Genomic DNA, 2,414 nt, shown 5'->3' with positions numbered 1-2,414 from the left:
GACGTAAAGGAGAAGCAAGGACTAGGATGAGTATAAACTGAGAACAATGAGGGTATAAGACTACGGAGGCGGTAATCTCCAGTCCCCGACAGGGAGAGTTTGAGCAAAAGGAAAGAATCTGATAGAGTAGAGGAATAGTAAAGGCTGAAAGATGCCACGAATGATACAAAGGAGCTCAGTCGACGAATGTAAGAGGGAGGAAAGAGAGAAGTAGAACCCTCCCGTTTGAAAACTACCCCCCATATATTCCTGAGAGGAGCGGTAAGAGGAGAGTATTTGGCAACTGACAGCGCATAACAGATAAGTCAAAGGCCAGCCAACTAGTCACAGCCGGGGAGGGCAGTCTAAGTCCAAAACAGGAGGCGTCCAGGGAGAAAATAAAATAGCAGTCTGCAGGCCTGAAACAGGAACCCGTTAGTCCAAGGTCAACAAACAAAAGTGCAGGAAGTGCCATCAAGATTTCACCGCAACGAATGAGGAATGGATCCAGGTAGCCAACCCCAAAAGACGAGGCAGGATCAAGAAAGGGAGGAGGAAAGTTGCGATTTCCGTTTCAGTTGGAAGAGTAGAAGCGAAGGGTTAAGAGCAGCCCACACTCCAACACGAACGCATAAGATTATGAAAGATGGGCACCTCTATCTTCCCCGGTTATATAGAAACAGTTAGAGACCTCTTAAAAAGGCGAAAGTTCTGTACGGATTCTACCAAGTCGAAATTGAGAATCTGCCAATTAGAAAATGATGAAAAAGGCGTAATCCAGGTTAGAGAGTGGCCTTATGACAGAAAGACGCAGAGCTGGGATCCCAATCTAAGCCGGTATCTGTATGGGATGAGTCGAAATATATGTATATGGATAGAACTTTGGATGAATAATCTAGAGAGAAGCAACACTGATCAGACGAAGTTACTGAGCGGCCAATGTCAATATGGGGACTTTAAGAATCTAATAAAACAGGGAGAAGGGAAGGAAAAGTGTCAAATAGATCAAGACAGGAGCAGATGGGTGACATTCCTTAAAAGTGACGAACTAAATATGAGCCAGACAAATCAAAAGGACTTACAAATGTGTATGGAAATAGTTCGTATATTAATGCAGGCTAGCGGCATTTCTAGGGATGGATCAGGAGTAAGATTAAACCTCGGGAACCAAGGCTCACTTTGTCAGCGATTTTACGATGAGTTAAAGGCATGGGGAGGACAGGATGTTGCCCTTAATATAATGAGGCACTGGTTTACAGTGCATAATTGGCCGATGGGTATGCAGCCAGAATTTCTATTAACCGGGCGGGATTTATATGAGATAATAACAGAGGAAGTGCTAGGGACGGATGCTGGTATAAAGGATCTGGTTTGTAAATATGAAAGCGAGAAAAGGGAAAGAGCGGAACACCCGGAGGAAAAATTCTCAGATGGACAGAGTATTGATACTGTAATTCAGGAATCTGTAGGGGAAGGGAAGCAACTGGATGAGCTTGAGAATAGGATGAAGTCAGCGGTAGCTGATCTGCTCTCAAGAATAAGGGACTCTTCTCCATCCAAGGGGGACTCCCCTCCATCCAAGGGGGACTCCGTATCTGTGCCACTAGGAGGGGAAGGTGGGGGGGGAAGTGAGAGGAACCTGTTAGGGATGATTGGAGGGGTCATCTTCGCCTTATCTATGGGAGCTGTAGCTGTATATGGAGTAAGTAGAGTCCTTCTCAATAGACGAAGAAAACCCAGTGGACGGAAGGCGTTGCGTTCTAGGGCGAGAAACCTTAGTTATAGAATTCTATCTGAGGAAGGATAGAAGAGCCATAGGGACTGATAACTTTGACTCTGATTGGAGGAGAGGCGGGCGGTTGATTATGACACCATTTATACAACCGGCTATCTTTAGAAAGGAGAGAAGGAAGAGCGGACAGAAGGGGAATCATAACAGGAAAATTAAACGGGGGGGAACATAACAAAGCACTGCCCGGTATTTTAAGCCGAGGGCCACCCAGCGAGGCCTATGGGAGTGGGAAGCCGAGGACGTTAGGGAGGGATCATCTCTTTCTTTGGGGAAAGTGTAGGCAAGCCCAAAGTTCTGAGCACGAATACGGGAAGCCGGGGAGGAGAAATCTGTAGGTCATAGGAAACAGGTCAGTAGTTACACACCTAGGGGATAGATGGGGGGGTTCCTATGCAACTTGACGCATCACCCTAGGGTCAAGAAGCCGGGGATTAAGACCGACGCCACAAGATAGGGGATGATCACTGCGGAGGGGTAACACAGGGTGTTCTCTGTTGACTGCTCTTATTTCTTTCTTGAGTCCTTCCTCTCCCTACGTGAGATTACGGAGTGGGGAGCAGGAGAACATGGATAATAAGTGTGGCTTAGGGTTAAGAGAGTAATATTTCGTGGTGAGGAGTGGGCAATATTTGGTGTGGGAAGG

General features: G+C 46.6%; 1 protein-coding gene across 1 annotated transcript; it reads left to right on the top strand.

Annotated features, from left to right (window-relative positions):
- Positions 1–625: 625 nt before the first annotated feature.
- C922_03298 (hypothetical protein) lies at positions 626–1,786 on the top strand (the record flags this gene model as incomplete). Its single annotated transcript, XM_008818890.1, has 1 exon — positions 626–1,786. One exon carries the CDS (start codon positions 626–628, stop codon positions 1,784–1,786), a length of 1,161 nt encoding a protein of 386 aa, XP_008817112.1.
- Positions 1,787–2,414: the final 628 nt, after the last annotated feature.

The sequence above is a fragment of the Plasmodium inui genome, assembly GCF_000524495.1.
Source record: "Plasmodium inui San Antonio 1 unplaced genomic scaffold supercont1.13, whole genome shotgun sequence".
Classification (NCBI taxonomy): domain Eukaryota; phylum Apicomplexa; class Aconoidasida; order Haemosporida; family Plasmodiidae; genus Plasmodium; species Plasmodium inui.
This window is presented reverse-complemented; position numbering and strand designations above follow the sequence as displayed.